Raw genomic sequence first — 16,164 nt, 5'->3', positions numbered from 1 at the left:
AAATATTAAAGATTAAATTCTACCAAATCATTAAGTTGCCAATCCTAGACAATTAACAGAATCAGAATTACAGAATCTTACAACACAGAGGGAATCACTCGGCCCATCATGCTTGTGTTGGTTCTTTGAAAGAGCCTGTGAATTTCCACGTCTGGATGATAAATGGCAACATTTTTTAACTTTGTATGCAAGTGCTGCTCTTTAAAAGGCTGCATACCTTACTATTTGTGCTTGGCTGCTTACAATTTATTATAAATGGGAAATTTTACTGGATAGTTTTATTATCAGTTAGGTTCCTGCTCCTAATTGTAATTCAGGAACACCTGTTGGAATAGTCCTCTGACGCTCATATAGAGGGAAGGGCCACTGGGATTATATCAGTTCTTCAATTGGAGGAGAGGAGCAAATTCAGTTGAGAAATAAAATATTTCACCTTCTTGCGACAATTTTTACTGGCCAAATTTGCAACATGTAGAAACCTCACACTGAGTCCATAAAAAATGAACTGTATTCTACTCAAGGTATTGGCATAACAAATTAAGTCTTCTCATGAAACATAAATTGAACCATTAATTCTCATAAGCTAACTCCCATATATTTCATGATGTATAATGATCTTTTACTTTTTTCCTTCAACTTACACCATTATCCTAAACAAGTCCATGATTAACTTAAGGAAATATTCAATTTTAGTTTCAAAATCAGTTCATCAAGTGAGGTGAAATTTAGTTTAGAAGACAGAAAATTCACTATGTTCAGCTGGATATTTGTCAACAATATTTAAATTCAAAGCATTGCAAGGATACCCAGGCACAAAATTTTTAAAAATCCAGATACACTAGAAGACTTATTCAATATCATGTAAAACAGAAGCAGCTGCACAATCTTGTTTCTGAGTGCATAATCACCATATAGAATTGACTAAATGATGGAATACAAAATTTATCTAGTTGCAATTTTCATTAATGGGTTTGGTTTATAGTTGCAAGAAGAAATTGCATCCTATTTTGATCCTCAGTAACAATACAAGCGAAAAAAATGTACTGAACTTACATTGTTACTGAATGAACAAGTGAGTGACACTTAAATCTATCTATTTTTAAAAACCACTACAGTGTGGATTTCAGAACCTAGCAAGGAGCTGTATATTTAAGAAGAAAACATTTCTTAAATACTATTTACTTACAAGTGCGCATCCAATTTCTTCTTCAGGTCACTTGACTGCAAAACAATATATCAAGAGTTTTTTTACATGATATTATAAGGTTGTGCAGTGCAAAATTCAAGCATATCTTCAGAACTAATATTTAAACAATCTGTATTGGATACTTCAGTAACATATGCAGTTAGAGTTGTTTTTATAACTATACAATGCACATTAAAGTGAAATTGTATTTAAGTACATTTCCTTGATCTTCCTAATTGTCCTACTGTCTGGAGCTACTCTTTAAAACTGCTAACAGAAAGGAGAAAATGGATAATGCATAAATACACTATGACAGATGCCAATGGTAAAACATATTAACTCCAGGTTTGGTATGACTACAACCACCTACTTTTTTCTTGCCCTTCAGTCTGAATATCACTGGCGTATGAACTAGTTACATAAACATATAGGCTAATGGGAGACATATTCAAAATTAAACACTTGCAATTTGATTAATATAAATCAAAACAGTATCTAGATGATAAGATGCATTTCATTACACAATCTTAATATTCAAGAATAATTCATCTACTTTTCTACGTTTTATCAAGGAAAAAAGTATTGGTTCCTTCAACATGCAGTTCAGCAGTTAAGAAGGAACTTGTTCAAAGGTTCTTAATTCACCACTGACTGAGAATGAAAGTTCAAAATCTACTGACATGGAAGATTAGCATCACGAGGAAGGTAATGGGCTCAATTTTAACATTTGGACCTGTTTGCAACAGGAAAGGCTCGCAGAGGATCAGGAAACTCCCAGTCCATAGAACAGGTCTTTTTCCATAGCTCTCCAACTGAGCCACGGCATTGGTATCCAGCTTCTGGGTTTCCCGACCAATCAGAAATAGCGGGTATGATCACACCCCGGGCCTGACTGTTGCCAAATCTTAGTATTTGAAAGGACCCTGGCAAGGGCCAGAGTGGAACCATTCTACAATTGAAAAGTAAAGGACAGCAACTCGAGTGATGGAGTCGCAATGAGGGAAGGCTGTCTCCAGTTCTCTGAGGCATCCCTGGACATCATGCTGTGGCTATAAGGACCCACAGAGACATCCCATTCCCAGCAGATTTGAAAAAGAAGCCTGTCTCTGAGACCAAATGGGTATGACAGGGAATTAAAAGTCTAAAGATGACCATGAAATATTGTCGATTGTCGTAAAAAGCCATCAGGTTCACTAATGTCCTTTAGGAAGGGAAATCTGGTGTCCATACCAGGTCTGGCTTACATGTGACTCCAGACCCACAGCAATGTGGTTGGCTCTTAATTCCCCTCTGAAATGGCGTAGCAAGCCACACAGTTCTCAAGGGCAATTAGGGATGGGCAATAAATGCTGGCTCCCATTCCATGAATTAATAAAAAAAGGTAAGCAGCAGGTGTGTGATACCTAACTCATGGATGAAGTGCCACAAAATGTTTAATGACTTCATCAGAGCATGAACAGTGAGTGCTATCCCACGTTCAAGTGCCAATCCCCTCATTCTGACTTTCCCAGCCTTCTCTTGTACAGCATCCCTCAGGCCAAAATACCTTGCAGATCCACCTATTCCTCTCATTCAAGATACCACATCAGATCCCCATCTGAGCAGCCATCTCTGATACTCATCCTCATGTTATTGCCATCACATGCCCATCCTTACAGTAACCCTCTATAAACACTGTAATTTCATCCTCTCAGCACATCCCATTTCTCATACTCAACTCTTCTTTTTCTTCTTGCTGGAGAATAGAAAGCAGAAACCAGGAAGAGGCAAGAACTGATGGTGACCGTCCAGTTATAGCCACCCTGACTGCTGCAGAGGACCACTGAAGAAGTAAGCAGGAGCAGGTGTTGGAGATAGAGACAGAAGTGGAGAGCCTCAGTGTAGGGCGGAGGACCCATCAAGCTCTGATCGGCTGGAAGCAGATGCTGACCCTCCAGGGTCATTGATAAAGAGGACTATTCTGGACCAGCAGCAGAAAGTGAGAGAGATTCTGTCAGCACTTCCAGAGGCAGCAGACACCATTGGAGAGAGATTGGAGAAGTGCCATGATGTTTCTGGCCTCTGAGGAAAGAGTGGCCACCTACATGGAACATTAGAAGCAGCAGGTAACCGAGCAGGAACACATTCATGTGTACATTCAATCTGCCAGTTTAAATAGGGTGGAAGAGAGCCCTGTCTTGGTCATTCAAAGTCTCACTGAAGTGCATGGCTAGCTGGGAAGTGCAGATGGGTCATGAGAGGGAAGATAGAGAAAGGGGACATGGAACTGGGAACTTTGCTCAAAGCGCCCCCACTCCTGCCTCTTGGCACACTCACTATACTCTCATTGCACCCCCACCCCCACCTCCACCAACCCTCAGTCACAGCCCCGCATGCTGCCTCCAGTCCTGATGGTCAAGTTTGCACCTGCGCAGATGTGGATGGGGCCGTCTTTGGTGGGGCTCTAGTGGGCTCAAAAAATCCAGAGGACATGAGCCATAAACATCTCAGCTGTCAGAGCAGGGGAACAAGCAGCCTGCCTCAAGCTCGACTGAAACCTCAATGGGGGTACTATGTAGGAGTAAGAGAAAAAGGGAGATAAAAACCTTTTAGTTTCACAAGGGAAATCACTTGGGTGATTAAAAGTTTGTTTAATTTTCATTGTTATTGTCAATGTTTGGTAAATATTCAAAGCTCCATTGACCATTGTTACCTGTCACCTGCCAGTGGCATTCAGCCTTGTGGAGAATGGTGCGGCAAAAGCAGATTGGTATCACAGAGGGATGAATTTTTGACTTTGGGACTATTTTGTGTTAGTAGACTTGGGGATGGCAAAGTGAGTTCAGAATAGTTGTGCCAGATGGTGGCACTGCCTCAGATTAGCTGAAGCTTGCCTGAATAAGTCTGCCCTGTGCGTCCCTGACAGTTTAGTTTGTGGCTGCAGCTACTCTGGTCACATCAGGCTCCTCTTCCTCCTCCAAAGACTCATCACACCACTATCAATCTGGACACCTTGCTGGTGCTGACTAAAAGGCCCCCCAGATCTGTCCAGGCACTGGAATCACATCTTCAGCAACCCAATAGCCTGCTCAATGACCACGCTTATTCTCATGGTTTCTATTGTACCTTTCCTGCAGGTCAGTGGTAAGACTCTTCAAAGGGGTCATCAGCCATGTCTGCAGAGGGTTGCCCTTGTAAGACAGGAGCCATCTGCTGCCTCTGCTTGCAGGCTGGGAAGAGTGTCCTACAGTCAGCATAGCTGTGAAGCAGTCTGGGAAGAGCGTCCTGCAGTCAGTTGTTGTTGAAAATAACAAGAGTGACATCACAAGGCAGCACAAGAGAGTGGAGGAGAGGTCAGAACCAGCACAAATGTGGGGAAGCTTCAAAAAGTGATGTCAACACAAAGGTGAGAGCTGATTGGTGAGTAGTGGGTAAATGCTTTTCTTCAGTTTAAAATAGATTAAGCTAAGGGAAGGTAAAGGTTTTAGTTTTTATTTGAAGTACATAAATAATATAACTTTCTTACTGTATTTAACTTAAAGTAAGGAGTTTTATTCAACTAGAGGCATGGCAGGGCAGCTCAGTCCTGAGTTATGTACCGACTGCAATATGTGGGAAGTCCTAGATGCTCCTTGCGCTCTGACTGATCATGTGTGCAGGAAGTGCCACCAGTTGCAGCTACTTGAGCTCCGAGTTTCAGAGTCTGAGCGGCAGCTGGAGGCACTGAGGTGCATCTGCGAGGCTGAGAGTTTCTTGGCTAGCACGTTTTTAGACGTGGTCACCCCAAAGCTTAAGGAACTGCAGACAGAGAGGGAGGGGTGACCATCAGTCAGAAGAAAGGTGTCAGGCAGGTAGTCAGGAAATCCCCAGGGTGCATCTCACTTGAGAACCGTTTTTCTGTGTTGGAAAGAGTGACGGATCCTCTGGGGAGTGTAGCCACGCTCATGGCACTGTGAGTGGCTCAGCTGCACAGGGGGGAGGAAAAAGAGGGGAAGAGCAATAGTGGTAGATGGCTCGATAGTAAGGGGGACAGACAGGCATTTCTGCAGCCGTAGACGTGACTCCAGGATGGTATGTTGCCTCCCTGGTGCCAGGGTCTAGGATGTCACTGAACGGCTGCAGGGCATTCTAAAGGGGGAGGGCAAACAGACAGATCGTGGTACATATTGGTACCAATGACGTAGGTAGAAAGAGGGATGAGGTCCTGCAAACAGAATTTAGGGAGCTAGGAAACAGATTAAAAAACAGGACTTCAAAGGTAGTAATCTCTGGATTACTTCCAGTGCCACGTGCTAGTGAGCATAGAAATAGGAGGTTAGTCCAGATGAATGCGTGGCTGGAGAGATGGTGCAGGAGAGAGGGCTTTAGACTTCTGGGATATTGGGACTGTTTCTGAGGGTGGTGGGACCTGTACAAGGGTTGCACCTGAACCAGAATGGGACCAACATCCTTGTTGGGAGGTTTGCTAGTGCTATTTGGGAGGGTTTAAACTAACTTGTCAGGGGGATGGGATCTTGAGAGGAGGTTCAGCAGGGGAAGATGTACAGCCAAAATTAGAAAAGAGAGCAAGTGAGCCTGGACGGCATCAGAAATTATAGGCCAATTAAGGCACAAGGGAGTTTGGCAAGGTTGGATGGTAACGAGTAAGGCAGATGAGTTGAGGGCACAAATTAACACATGGAAGTTTGATGTAATTGCTGTCACAGAGACTTGGTTGAAAAAGGGGCTGGATTGGCAGCTCAATATTCCAGGATATATGGGTCTTCAGGCGACGCAGGGAAGGAGATAAAAGAGGGGGTATCGCAATATTGATCAAGGAATCAATTACAGCAGTAAGGAGGGGTGACATCTTAGAACCCTCCTCAAATGAAGCCACATGGGTAGAACTTAAAAACAAAAAAGGAGCAATCACATTGTACTATAGGCTCCCAATCATAGAAGAGCAGGCAAATTTCAGAGAAATGTAAAAATAATAGGGTAGTAATAGTGGGGGGTTTCAACTTCCCCAACATTAACTTGGTTAGTCATAGTGTGATACGTTTAGAGGGAGCAGAATTCTTAAAATGCATCCTGGAGAGCTTTTTAAGCCAGTAAGTGGAAGGTCCTATAGGAGAGGGGGCAGTCCTGGACTTAATTTTAGAGAACGAAGCCAGGCAAGTGTTAGAGGTATCAGTGGGGGAGCATTTTGCAGATAGTGATCATATTTCCGTTAGATTCCGTTAGATTGTTATGGAAAACGACAAGGATGGGCCAAAAATCAGTGTTCTAAATTGGGGAAAGGCCGACTTTAATAAGATCAGATATGATTTGGCCAGAATGGACTGGGAGCAGCTACTTTTAGGTAAATCTGCGTCAGAGCAATGGGACTCATTCAAGAAGGAAATAGGGAGAGTACAGGCCAACATATTCCAGTAAAGACAAAAGGTGGGACCAACAAATCCAGGGAACCCTGAATGTCGACAGGTATACAGGATTGGATAAAGAGAAAAAGGGATGCCTATGGGAAAAAGGGAGGGCTCAAAACAGCTGAAGCCCTGGAGGAGTATAGATTGTGTAGGAGGGAAACTTAAAAAGAAAATTAGGAGACCAAAAAGGGGGCATGAAAACACATTGGCAGGTAAAATAAAGGAAAATCCAAAGTTATTTTACAAGTACACTAAGAGTAAGAGGTAACTAGGAAAAGAGTAGGGCCCATTAAGGACCATTGTGGTAATTTGTGTGTGGAGTCGGAAGACGTAGGTAGAGTTCTAAATGAATACTTTGTGTCGGTGTTCACAAGGGAGGGATGACATGGGTATGGAAATCAGGCAGATGGACTGTGATATAATTAAAGAAATTATCACAGAAAGGGAGGAAGTTCTAAGTGGTCTGTCAGGATTAAAAGTAGATAAGTCTCCAGGCACAGATGAAATGTATCCCAGGTTGTTGAGTGAGGCAAGGGAGGAGATAGCAGGGGCGCTGGCAATAATTTTCAAGGGGAGATGCTAGAAGACTGGAGGACAGCCAATGTGGTACAATTATTCAAGAAGGGAGAAAGGGATAAACCAGGGAACTACACGCCAATCAAACCTCAGTGGTGGGGAAACTATTGGAAGCAATTCTGAGGGACAGCATTAATCTACACTTGGAGAAGCAAGGATTAATCAAGGACAGTCAGCATGGCTTTGTTAAGGGGAGGTCATGTCTGACCAATTTGATTGAATTTTTTGAAGAGGTGACCAGGTACATAGATGAGGGCAATGCATTTGACGTAGTCTATTTGGACTTCAGCAAAGCTTTTGATAAGGACCCGGATGGAAGACTGATAACAAAGGTAAGAGCTCATGGGATCCAAGGCAATTTGGCTAAGTGGATCCAGAATTGGCTAGTGGCAGGAAGCAGAGGGTGATGGTCGAGGGATGTTTTTGTGATTAGATGCTTGTGTCCAGTGGGGTTCCACACGGGTCGGTGTTGTGTCCCTTGCTGTTTGTGGTATATATGAATGATCTAGGCCTGAATGTAGGAGGGTTGATCAGTAAGTTCGCAGTTGACACGAAAATTGGTGGGGTGGTAAATAGTGAGGAGGATAGCCTTAGATTACAAGCAGATATAGACGGGCTGGTCAGATGGGCTGATCAGTGGCAAATGGAATTTAATCTGGATAAGTGTGAGGTGATGCGTTGGGGCAGGACAAACATGGCACAGAAATACACGATGAATGGTAGGACACTGGGAAGTACGGAGGATCAGAAGGACCTTGGTGTGCATGTCCACCGGTCCCTGAAGGTAGCGGGACAGGTAGATAAGAAGGCATATGGGATACTTGCCTTTATTAGCCAAGGCATAGAATATAAGAGCAGAGAGGTTATGCTGGAACTGTATAAAATGCTGGTTAGGCCACAGCTAGAGTATTGCATGCAGTTCTGGAATCTGCATAATAGGGAGGCTGTGATTGCACTAGAGGGAGTGCAAAGGAGATTTACCAGGATGTTGCCTAGGCTGGAGAGTTTTAGTTATGAGGAGAGATTGGATAGACTGGGGTTATTTTCTCTGGAGCAAAGGAGATTGCGGGGGGACGTGATTGAGGTGTATAAAATTATGAGGGGCATAGGTAGGGTAGACAGGAAGGAACTTTTCCCTTTGGTGGAAGGATCAATAACCAGGGGACATAGATTTAAGTGGCAGGAGGTTTAGAGGTGATGCGAAGAAGAAATCTTTCACCCACAGGGTGGTGGGAATCTGCAACTCACTGCCTGAAAGGATGATAGAGGCAGAAACCCTCAGAACATTTAATAAGTACTTGGATGTGCACTTGTGATGCCATGGCATACAAGGCTATGGGCCTAGTGCTAGAAATTGGGATTAGAATAGTTAGATACTTGTTTGACCAGCACAGACTCAATGGGCCGAAGGGCCTTTTTCTGTGCTGTAGACCTTTATGATTCTATGAGGTGTGAATATTTGTGGGAGACTGGACAGATGCAGAACAAAGTAATCATGGCATCACATCAAACACAGATATACATGATGATTTTTCAGATTTTGCAGATCAGCTGAACATTAATGGAGTGAAATTCCATTCAATTAATGATGTCTGCTGGATGATCTAAAGACACCTTGATTGCCATGTGTCCAGTTGATGACTCCCCATACCTGTGCAAATCTAGCCAGAGTAGCAAATCCGAGTGCCCATTGATTGAGACTGACCTCATCAGTAGTGAAGTGCACGTTAAGTGCTGGCCATGGCAAACATGGCATCCATTACTTAAGATTGTACAGATGGCACCAACCAACCCCTGAAAGAAGTCGCAGGCCAAGAAATTCAGGCTGTTGTGACTTTGATTACCACTGGTAAAAACGTACACCTGTTCTACTTGGCAAGAAGGCTTCTTCCAGGAGGCTGCAAATGGCAGCAGTAACCTGACGTGAGCATCTGAACTTCCTGAGGCACTAATCCTTTGCCTGAATACTCTGGGCTGGGTATATTGCCTGCTGGCAACTGGAACTCTGTGCTCATCCCCTCTGTCCTGTGGCGTGGCAGGTGGCAAAGAGAAACATAAGGAATAGGATTAGGAGAAGGCCATTCAACCCATTGAAACTGCTCTACCAGTCAATAAGATCATGGCTGATCTCATTGTGGTCTTAACTAGCCTTTCTTGTCTGTCCCTCCATAACCTTTGACTCCCTTGTTGATCAAAAATCTATTCAACTCAGCCTTGAATATATTCAGTAACCCAGCCTCCACTGCTTTCTTGAATAGAGAATTGTAGATTAACGGCCCTCTAAAAGAATCAATTCATTCTCATCTGCAGTTGCTCCTGCTGTTCCTCATCACTGAGCAATAGTAGAGCTGCATAAACTGCTCCCATGCTGTTGAGAAGGGAAATGCAGTTCAAGATTCAAAAACTCCAAGGTTGTAGAAATGACCTTCAAAATCTTAAGCAGTGAAAACATACTCTCAAGACAAATCTTGAGAGTAAAAAACCTTTCACCCAGGCAAAGAAGCAGCTGTCATTTCTCTGTATTTAAAGACTTTCCAGCCTGCCACTGTTCAGCCCCGTCAATCCCTGCTGTCCTCTTGCCTTGTTCAACCTAGTGAGTTGCTGGAGGCCTGGGATACCTGTGCACTGGCAGTTGAAGCCAGAATTCAGGACTAAAGATGCAGTCAACTGGCTTTTAGTAGATCCTATTAATAGACTTTGTTCCATGAGACTTCCTGCGCAATCATGACTGTGCTCTAGTTAAATGGGGAAATTGGCAGGTTCCTGCTGACTTCCCGACACACCAACATTTTTTGATGTTTTAACCTCCTGCACACACCAACGCCCACTTAACCTGAAAGGTTAAACTTCCACCTATATTGTACACGCCACTTTCCCTTCCCACAGCTGTAAATAATATAATCAAAAATATATAGATAATGATTAATTTGTAATCAGATGTAGCCTGCAGAGGAATTTTCAAATAGCAAACGTGTCAGTGACAATGCAAAATATCCCCAATGGATCCCATTATTCAGTATCTAACATTACAACTAGATTTAAATTTTGTTGTGTTATAAATTCTGTAAAGTCTCCAAAATATATTGACTCAGATCTTCCAGAGTCAGAACTGCTGCGTCTGACACTGATCAGGCAGAAAACCACCCACTTACCTAGATAAGTTGAAAAGACCAGACTTCCGATCCACAATGTTGAAGAGCTCCCGCAGGAAAGGAATCCTCACAGTGGGCAGTGAAGAAATTCTGCACAGGAACCACACCCTTTTTTTTTACAGCACTAGCTGCCATAAGGAAAATGTAAATGTCTAGTGTGAATGTTAGTGAATGGATGAATGAGTGAATGGATAGTGTGGTAGGGTAGGTAAGTGGGTAGGGGTAGGTGAGGTGGTTGGGTGGAAGGTGGGTGGGGTGGCAGGTAGGTGAGGTGGGTAGGGTGACAGGTGGGTAGGGTGATAGCATGGCAGATGGGTGGAATGACAGGTGGGTGAGATGGTAGGGTGGCAGATAGGTGAGGTGGGTTGGGGATAGTCAGCTCAGGTTAGGAGGGGTTGTTAGGTTGTGGTCTAGTCAGGTTGGGTGGTGGGGGGTTAGTCAGGTGGTGGGGGCTAGTCAGGTTGGGTTGGGGGTGAATATGAGTGACTTGGAACGGGGGTGTGTGGGTCAGTTGTATAGCTACATGGAAGTTGGACAGGACTTTTCTGTCTAACATTTCCTGGGTAACTATACAAGTAAGTAAACCAGAACTGTCCGAAGTCTCTGTCTCTAACTCAGTCGGGGACTTGTTCGGAGATTCTTGGGCAGCAAGGGAATTGCCCATCAGAAGTTCAAACTTCTCAGGCAATTCCCACAGAGTGAGTGCACCAGGGCTTCCTCGGGGTCCCAAGTCGTATCTTGGGTTGTACGTCCAGTCTCCGACAAGCCAGAGATCAGAAGATCTGGGCCGTTGTTTATAAGCTCCATAAAGATATGCAAGTACTTACTTCTATACTTCTTTCTTTTATAAATGTAACAACACCACTTTTAAATTACTTTTAATCACTCACTCACTTCTTCTGCCTTAGAGCCTTGCTCTTGTAAGACTTTCTGGAGATCTTCAACCTGATGTTGCAGTTCTTGTACACGTTGGTTTTCAATTCTGTTTTACAAAATTATAAAGAATAAAAACCGCTAGTTTAAACCAATTATTACTTTGGATCATCGTGCTGTGCTGGTGCTAGTTGTTCAACTGAAGACATCTCTCCTAATTCTATTTCACTGCCCTTTACCCATATCCATTCATATTCTTTCCTTTCAAATATTTAAACAACTTCTCGCTTTATATTTATATTCTCTGCTTCAGTTGTCACTTGTCACTTTCCCCATCTGTCTTCTAATGATAATTCTTAGTACCAATTCACCGACCATTGAGATTGAAAGCAATTGGGCACCAATTACCTCTTTAAACCTTTCTCAATTTTGAAAATCTCCTTTAGATCCTTCTTTAACCTTTTCTGTTCTAGTGAAAAAACTTCACATCTTTCTTCATAGCTATAGCTTCTTATTTTGAATGTTAATTTTGCAAATCTTAATTTTACATTTTGGAGAATCTAACATTTTTCCTATAATGGGGTATTCAGCACTACATCCAATACTCCATCTGTCCTGTGCAAATTTAATGTCACTTCTTTGCTTTAATATTGAATGATCCTCATATATATTAAAAAAAACAAATGGGCCCAAATCTTCCAGTCTCCAGGTTACCAGGGACCAGACGTATGACTGAAGATGCTCATTGGGACCCTTCAGAAGTCCTGATGTGTGACCTATGTGGGAACTGCCTGAGAAGTTTCAACTTATGATATGCAATTCCCCTCCCCAGGACACTCTGCAAATGTCTCCAACTCTGAGCTACAATTAGAGTCTTCGGACAGTTCTGTGGTACTTACCTGGGTAGTTACCCAGGAACCATTAGATTAAAACCTAGTCTAACACCTGGATAACTACAAAACCGATTCCCCAATCAATCCACTGACTAACTCCCATTAACCCCCGACCATCTGACTACCCCCTGACCCAACTACCTTTCCAACATGACTAGGCTACCGTGACTAGACTAACCTGACTAATCCCCCCGACCCAATCACCCCCTGACCCAATCTGACTGCCCCGACCCAAGTACCCTCCCATCTCAACCCAACTGCTGCCCCTGGTCAGTAGGGTGTAAATCAGATTGGTTCCTGGCATTTAAAAATATTTCCCCAGAAATCAGCAGCTGAAAAGCAGCTCAAGTCATACCAAAAACACATTTGTACCTATTTTCCGTCTTCAGTTCATTTTCTGTCCGATTCGCATCATCTAACAGCTTCTGCAGCACTAAAATGCGTTCATTTTCCGATCCCTCTTGTTGCAATTGTAACATCTTGTTCTCATGTTGCAGTCGGATGAACTTCTCCCTGCACATACAAATGAATTGCAATGTTACTGTTTAAAGTGACTGGCCCAGCATTATGTCTGTATTCTGGAGTATCTGTCTATTCCTCTGTGTGAAAGTTGGATATTACTGTGTAATAATTACCCAACTAATTTTAAAGCAATACATATCACCAAGTACAACACATGTAACAAAAAATATTAATATATGCATTTAGAAAAGTTAATTGCATGAGGTATCTTTCTGTTTATTTATTAATTGTTGTTGAAGTGTTTAAGAAGTACATCTATTTTAAATGTAGAGATAATATATTTCCATGGGGATTGTCCTGATATTGTGCTTAAATTTCGGCAGTATATCAATGGAACCACTGGGGAAACGCCTCAAGTGGTTGGAAGCCACAGCAGATTGAGAAACCTTGTGTAAGTTCAGGACCAAGGAGCTTAGTGTTGATCCTGTCAGAAATTAAAACTGTTTTTACATCGAAGAAACAATGTTAAAAACATGATTTCCAAATTTCAGCATTAGTTTTTGGGATTTCAATTTTTGAAATGCAAGAAATATACCTATATTCCACAGGAAGGATTTCAGCTGCAAGATCCTCATATGAAGCCAGAGAAAATTTACCTAGAGAACAAAATTTTAATTTATTCACCATTTACTGTTGGAAATTAAGCTATTTTAACATGATAATTCCACTTACATCTCCTTGATCCAAGATACCCTTTCCCACCAAGTACATTTTTAGTTCTCTAGATATAAGCAATTATGAAAAGTGTTTTGTGTGAAAACCCAGTAATGGGTATTTTCACATTTATCAATGCCTTTCAACAACACTTTGGACATGTTCATAGATCCAGTGTTCTGGCAGAGTAACAACATTCTCATGAAGGAGGAGGAGGAAATATTTTGGTCTCATTTGAAAATTTAAAAAGTTCTTATTTGAAAATGGAAAAACCTCCAAATGATACAACACAAAATAATGCTGTTATGACAAATCAACTAAAGTTCTGTGAATAAATATATATAAACAATCTTACTTGTTTGAAAACTACAAGAAGTAGAGAACACAGAAAATGAACAATTAAAGAAACTGATTCATACCTGATTGCAACAAGTGGTCTTGCTGCACTTGTGTGCATTTGAGTTCCTCATTGGTTTCCCTGAGAGTATCGCGTTCTATTATCAGTCGCTAAGAAGAAAAAACATAGTCCAGTAAATAACAGCTACGTGCAACTCCATAAAGATGTTACTGGATACTTCTCAACAAATGCAGCAGAAAAAACATCAGTGTAAGGCAACATTGCTGATTTTATAAATATCAGATCTCATGTGATTTACTAAACTAGCAGTTAAATGAAGAGATTAGATTATAGACTTCAGATCAATCTAAGATTTGCTATATGTTGTGTGTATTTTGTGGAGTGATTTTTAAACTCGGTGCTGGCACTTTTAAGTTTTCTTTGTCACTAATGGTGACTTTTAGTGTGGACAATTGTCATTGTAATCTGCTTCACTGATGCAAAATGCCAACTACACTGGTGCCACAACGACGGGAAGCTTTGACTGAGTGAGATCTACCTACAACTTCACCAGCTAATCACAGACATATTGAACTGTTTAAAGGAGACCTGTTTTAAAAAAAATACAAGGAAAGACACTGAAAAAAATACTGCCGTGAGTCACCTGATGTCTAATACGCTAAGTTAACCGTTTCTCTGCAAAGTTTCTATATGAATTGCACTGCAGACATGTTGCACGGAATTTCACATCCTGAGAGTGTTAAGGTTCACTTCAAAGAGGGACTCTCTTGAAGGGAAGGCATTAAAAATGCAAGGACTTTGATCAGCTGTAGTTCTATCAAGACAATGGGAATTGCTAACCAGCCAGATACATATCAGACAGTTAAAGCCCCCTGTGGAGGACAAAATAACCCCATCTCCTATTGATTCATAACTTGAAATGTGCCAAAAGTTTCAGAGATGAAAAGATAAAAAAAATGGGATTACTTGGTCTGCAACAATGACGGCAAGATGAGCCAATTAAATTCTTTTCTGGGAATATACAGACAGGAGTTTTACAAACTGTTTCTGCCAAGCATAATCAAGGAGGAGGAGAACAAAAAAATAGTCATCTGAAAACACTGCTGAAACACTCTCCCTCTGAAGATAAAAGAGTCTTGACAAAGTGCAGACCTTAACCAAGTCAACCTCAGAATTCTACAGGAAACCAACTAACTTCAAACAGCCATAACATTCAACAATCTATGCCTCAAAGACAAGCAAAGGACTTAACCGTATACTTTTTTGACTTTTTATTGGACTCTAACCTTCTCATTTCGGATGTGTGTGTGTGTGTGTGTGTGGTCATGTCTTTATCATTTTTTCTCAGGTTTAGTAACTAATAAACTTATTTTTTCATTGATTCAAGAAAACCTGGTTTGATTGGCTCCTTATTAACAAATAAATACATTTGAATTGGAAAAGGCATTTATGAGGTAAAGAAATTTTAAAAAGCTTTGTTGCAACCAACTGAGGGAGCTGAATAGAAGGGGAGCCAACTCACTTATCAGTCGTAACGTAACACTGGTGAATTAAAAATTATGCCCCATCATTGTGAAAGTTTGCAGTTGACATCAAGGAAATTATATGGCCATTATAATATATAAATCCAACGAAGATTATGGTAACATCAAACTGTAGGTGCGCGAAGTCTCAAGTTATGTCAAATCATCTAAGCTCTTTAAAAAAAATCCAGAATTAAAATTACTAGAAACAGTTATTTATGGATAACTAATCTTTGTGTAAATTATATTTTCTTTCCCAGGGAGAAATATCTTTAATTGATGACAGATGAATTTTTTGGCTTCCTCTGCAATTTCTCCTTGAGCCCATAACTCAAAATAAGCCTTAAAACTAGTTTTCTTGCCAGCTATAGAAAAGTAAATCACTATCCAGTAGATATTTGGACAGGAAAGATCACTTAAACCAAACATTCAGACTTGTGTTCCATTACATACCTTGATGCAGCTGGATTCTGGTCAGCTGAGAATTATTATAAAATACATAATTAATTTCACTGTTCTGCACTGAAACTGCATTCTAATACAAACACAGTAAAGTACAAATCTGAAGTATCCATATACTCTTAATCGAGTACAGTAATAATGAGCAAAGAGATTAGCTTATTTGAGTTCAACCGCATCTTTAGAAGGTAGCGTAGAATAAAATCCTCAATGACTCATGATCATGGCATTTTGATTTTACTATTTCCTAAATACAATATAGACAAATATCATATCAATAATCGGCCAAATTCTAAAATGCATTTGCTATAAAATGTTATCTTATACCATCTTCAAATAATCCTAATTTAGGTGCCACAACACATCTTATTTGTTCTCAGATATGCTCAAAGCTGGATTTTATTACCCATCAATTGCTGCTCTGAGAAGGTGGTAGTATTAGGACTTCCTTCTTGAAAAGGTCCTTGTTACGCCACTTCAGATGGTAATGGGGTCAAACATAGGTTGGGATGGCAGTAAATCAGTTGGATTTTTATAAACAATCTAACATATTTCATTCCTTTCTTTATGGTGCCAAAGAAGAA

The 16,164-nt window shown here is 41.3% G+C and overlaps 1 protein-coding gene across 2 annotated transcripts in view; it reads right to left on the bottom strand.

Annotated features, from left to right (window-relative positions):
• Nucleotides 1-16,164, bottom strand: part of hook1 (hook microtubule-tethering protein 1) — an 88,406-nt gene that overhangs the window by 12,767 nt on the left and 59,475 nt on the right. For both annotated transcript variants that reach the window (XM_041208928.1, XM_041208929.1), the window contains exons 13-17: nt 13,660-13,747; nt 13,122-13,182; nt 12,437-12,577; nt 11,193-11,280; nt 1,187-1,221 (exon numbers count right to left, since the gene is read on the bottom strand). In XM_041208928.1, the coding sequence (XP_041064862.1) occupies nt 1,187-1,221; nt 11,193-11,280; nt 12,437-12,577; nt 13,122-13,182; nt 13,660-13,747 (413 nt within the window). The remainder of the gene's footprint in view (nt 1-1,186; nt 1,222-11,192; nt 11,281-12,436; nt 12,578-13,121; nt 13,183-13,659; nt 13,748-16,164) is intronic.

This window comes from Carcharodon carcharias, chromosome 16 (assembly GCF_017639515.1).
Source record: "Carcharodon carcharias isolate sCarCar2 chromosome 16, sCarCar2.pri, whole genome shotgun sequence".
Lineage (NCBI taxonomy): Eukaryota > Metazoa > Chordata > Chondrichthyes > Lamniformes > Lamnidae > Carcharodon > Carcharodon carcharias.
Note: the sequence above shows the minus strand (reverse complement) of the source record. Positions and strands in the feature narration are given on the sequence as shown.